Genomic DNA, 4,695 nt, shown 5'->3' on the forward strand with positions numbered 1-4,695 from the left:
ATCTATCTGTCCACCATATATCTATCTATCTATCTATCTATCTTCGTTCGTTCATTCATTCATTTTCTCTCTCTCTCTCTCTCGTTCATTCTCTCTATTAAAGTGAACTTAATTCATCTAGACTGAGCAGAATTCAGATCTGCAGTTGTTGCTATTTTGCGCTGAAAAATAAATATAATTTTTTTTCCTGCTTGACATTTGATATATGATTTATTGAAAACAGATATGTCTTTATGCTTCTCTGCTTTCTTTGGTAAATCTCACTGTGCTCGGAATAATCAGTGCCTATGACAGCATCATCTGTCAAAGTGCCATGTGTGGTTAAGGATGGATGACACTTCTGAATTACCTTCTTCTTCTCTCTAGATCCGCGTGTACATCAACTCCATGGGAAAGCCTAGAGGCAGCAACAAGACTGATCTCATAGCTCTGCGGTTCCTCTCGGTGAACTCCATCATCGACCCCTGGGTCTTCATCATCCTCAGCCCCTCGGTTCTGCGCTTCCTGTGGGGGGCGCTGTGCAAGACCAGCTTCATACCCTCCAGAAACTCCCTGTTCAAAACATCCATTTCCAAAAACCCAGCAGGCCAAATCGAGCTGTACCAACCCACTTCCACCACTGTGGAGACCACACAACTCAGCAAGTCAACTGTTCAGATGATCTGACGTGATGAGGACAATATTTATGGACTGGACATATCCATCTAAAAATCAATATGCTTTGGAAGACAAGGTTATGATTAAGTTCTTTGATAGCATTCTCTTTTAACTGAGTGAGATAAAGCCAACTGTGAGGTCAAAAGGATAAGTTATGTTCCATCAACCACTACAATAATTGTTTTGAGACCGAGGGCCCTGTCAACTGCGATCGCCAGAAAAACTTGAAAATTGTTCAAGGCATGTCGAGTGGGCGTTCAGTCATGGAGGATATTCCTGTTTGGAAGAGGTTATTCTGTGTTTGGACTGTCTGAAGAAGCTACTGAACCGTCCTGAAGCTACCGTTCCACAATCATTGCTCATCCAGGTTTCCTTTTTAGGAGGGTCGTGCTTTCAAACAGGTCAAAGGTTAAATGGCATGTTGTCCCATGCAGTATGTCACTTTGGACACTTTTGTTGTCAAGTGAATCATGTGACGAGGTTTCCTGCATTTCAAGTCAAGCAGTTCTTTAAGTGTTACATATGAAAGCTGCCTGCTTGTATTTATATTATCAACACATTTATTGCGCTTTAATTTATGTTGATACAACAGTAAGTCAGTGACATATATATGTCTTCATACATATGTAGGCTGACGTGATTCAGTGGTAATTAGTCATTTCTTTCATGTGAGAGATTTTGATTGTACATAATTGTATGTAATTAGCATAAGCATATAAGCATGACGACATGCGTGGTACCGTTCAGTAGCTACAGACCCATTCTTTGTGTCAAGATACTTGTTTTACGGTGCCTTTGAAGCTCTTGAATGTACTTGTGAAATAATGTGACTTGTGTTGTCTGTGCATGTAATTTATGTTGTGAAATTGTCTGTTAAACGTAATCACATCATATCCGTCCTAATGCACTGCGAAAATGAGCTAATCACTAAAAGATAAGAGTCTGAAGCAGGATTGTGTGTGATTTCCAGTTCCTGAATTTGAATTATATAGGCAAACAGAAAACAGACTGCATTTTGGATTTGAATGTAAGGAAGTAGAATTAAAATGAATACAAAAAAAATATATAATAATACCCATGACTGAATATTTTTAACTAGAAAAGCAATTTTTGTCAAGACAAAATCTGAGTGTTGGCTTGACAGTTTTAGACAAAACAAAAAACATATTCCAACGTATGAACTGAAAGCAAGTCAATTCTTTAATTCAGAATTTTGCCCAAACCTGTTCAGGACTGCTTCTTAATAAGGAAATAAATAAAGCATGCATACACTCCCTGAGGCCATTAATAAGTATGCAAACACTCAAATGATTGTCTAGCGCATTGCTTGCACATGGTCCTGTTGTACATATTTACTGTTCTTGCATTACAGTGCTGTGATAAACCACAGGACTTGAGGGGGCAAGTTTCCTTGTCATGTGTTTTTATTTGAATATAGTGAATCATTTTGACAGTTTAACAAACATTAACTAACTTGCTTAGCAAGATTTTCTTCCAAGTGCTGCTCCACCATGACAGCAATTGACCTAAACTGACCATAAAGGAAACAGCTTATCGCAATCCCACTTTTCGGAATGTAATTATATGTGTTAATATGAGAAGCTAGAAATGTTTGCGTTTTAATCCTTGGTCCGCCTACACGCTAGAGTAACCACTGATAGACAGGAATGTCTAACATGATTGAGGTTGTGAAAGAAGCCATGCCAGTTTGAAATCAAGCACAACTCCACTCACTTTTTTGTTGGTGAACGGATACCTACGTTGTTGCAGCAAAACGTTTCTCAACATTTGGTCGCATAACAAGGGTTTTCCCAGACTCGAGTCTGTAAACCCCTGGAGGTTTATGAAGAAACTGCAGTGAGTGAAAACAAATAATTAATAAAATTATAAAAATGTAAAATTAAAATACATTAACAATTTTAAAATAAAATAAAATAATGAATATTAAACACTTACTAAAGAGATTGAATTATGTCTTATTAAAGTTTGAGAGGAGCACTTTCAGATAATCAACTAATTTAGCACAGGTGGAGCACGTTCTGATAATCAACTCAGTTAGCACAACAGTAAGTATATACAGACAACTTACCTTTGTCCCACGGCAGTTTTCTGGCATCCCTCCTCCACCCCAACTCCTCATTTCTAACTATTCCCATCCCAGCTTGGGATATGGGGGAGTTCTCTGGCTAAATTTCGAGCTTGGTGCCCTCCCCTCGGACAGCATGCCAAATGTGCATACTGTTTGCTTAATCTGACTATATGTAAGTGCGAACTTCTGAAAGGAATGGTTCACCCAAAAAAGAACATCTCCTGAAAATTCTGCAGTGAATGGGTGCCATCAGAATGAGAGTCCAAACAGCTGATAAAAAATCACAATAATCCACACGACTCCAGTCCATCATTTTAATATCTTAATGAAAAGCTGTGTGTTTGTAAGAAACAAATCCTCCATTAAGGCTTTTTAATTTTAAACCATCACTTCTCAGCAAAACACCAGTTCATAATCCATAATAACGCTTCCTCCAGTTAAAACATCCATTTCCTGTTGTTCTCTCATATCAGAATCCACACAAATATTTGTTTAAAACTGTTTTGTAAACAGTGCTTGATCTATGCATATTTCTCTTCAGACAAGACAACATTTTACTGGAGAAAGCAATATTTTGGATAGAGGACTCGTATTTTAGCCAGAAGCACTGGTTTAAAGTTAAAAACATCTTAATGATGGACTTGTTTCACACAAACATGCAGCTTTATGCTTCACAAGACGTTAATTGATAGACTGGAGATGTATGGATTACTTGTGGATTATTGTAATGTTTTTATCAGCTGTTCTCTCTCTCAGCTCTCATTCTGACGGCACCCATTCACTGCAGAGGATCTATTGGTGAGCAAGAGATGTAATGTTAAATTTCTCCAAATCTATTCCAATGAAGAAACAACTGTATCTACATCTTGGATGGCCTGGGAGTGAGTAAATTTTCATGTTTTGGGTCCTCGAGTTGGGATTTGAACTCGGGTGCTGTATGTCGACTCGGCACGCTACCCACAAGGCTATGGGAACCGACAAGGTGTTTTTAAATTATTGAAATATTAACTTCAAATCTTATGGGTACTTTAAATAAATAATTTAGGTCAAAGGGGTTCAGCTGACAAAAAAAGATTGGGAATGTCCCAGGAATATCCCTGGCATAACAGATCGTAAACGTTTGCATATGTCCTCTGTGCCACACCATTCCCATTAAAATCATGGGATTTAAAGCATTTTTTGAGTAGCAGGAATTTACTATTGAATTAATAATAAAAACATTATGCAAAATAATTCTGTGGACTGTAAAAGTGCAACATTGGATGCACCAGTTAAATAGCACTGACTTCTCATTAAAAAAAACTTATCCAAGCCTAATTTACATATAAAGGATGCAGTACTGTGCCAGTGCAGATAGAACTAAAAAAAAAATGATTCATTGAATTTACAAAATTTTTTGAAGGTAAGTGGTTGCAATCAATTTATTTGAGCTACATTTAAATAAATTTAGTTGACTAACTTTCAACATTTTTTTTAAATGTAGCTAAAATAAATTGTTTGCAACCACTTACCTTAAAAAAATGTGTGCAGACTAGTAAATTCACTCCTAGCACGTAGGCGTCCTCAGTCCTGATCAGTACACCACATGGCGTGTGTGTGGCTCAAGGGGAAGCACACTGGATTTACACATATCTGATAAAAACAAAACAGAACTCCCCAAAAGTCTATTAACCATTCAGCAGGTATGAGGTTCAACCCCACATCGCTCAAAAAAAAAAAAAACGATTGCTGCCATTACTGAAAGTTGAAATCTCACTTAGCTTGAGAGTGGTTGTGGGAACTCAAAGTATTTTTAAAGAGGTAAATATCATAGTATGCGAATATTTAGATAACAGCTCGTGACACAGTTCACCCTCTGGGAGTGTGGGAAACAGGACACAAATCTTGATCTGGCTTCACTTCAGCTCAAGCTAACCTCAGTCATCATGGTAATATATCTATACCAAACC

At 37.6% G+C, this 4,695-nt stretch overlaps 1 protein-coding gene across 1 annotated transcript in view; it reads left to right on the forward strand.

Annotated features, from left to right (window-relative positions):
• The window catches only part of LOC107723575 (prostaglandin E2 receptor EP2 subtype-like), a 6,823-nt gene extending 5,019 nt beyond the window's left edge, over nucleotides 1-1,804 (forward strand). Inside the window, exon 2 of the mRNA XM_016532275.1 lies at nucleotides 367-1,804. Within this exon, the coding sequence (XP_016387761.1) occupies nucleotides 367-666 (300 nt within the window). The 3' untranslated portion in view covers nucleotides 667-1,804. The remainder of the gene's footprint in view (nucleotides 1-366) is intronic.
• The last annotated feature ends 2,891 nt before the right edge of the window (nucleotides 1,805-4,695 follow it).

Source organism: Sinocyclocheilus rhinocerous, unplaced genomic scaffold (assembly GCF_001515625.1).
Source record: "Sinocyclocheilus rhinocerous isolate Xijiao unplaced genomic scaffold, SAMN03320098_v1.1 scaffold283, whole genome shotgun sequence".
NCBI lineage: Eukaryota > Metazoa > Chordata > Actinopteri > Cypriniformes > Cyprinidae > Sinocyclocheilus > Sinocyclocheilus rhinocerous.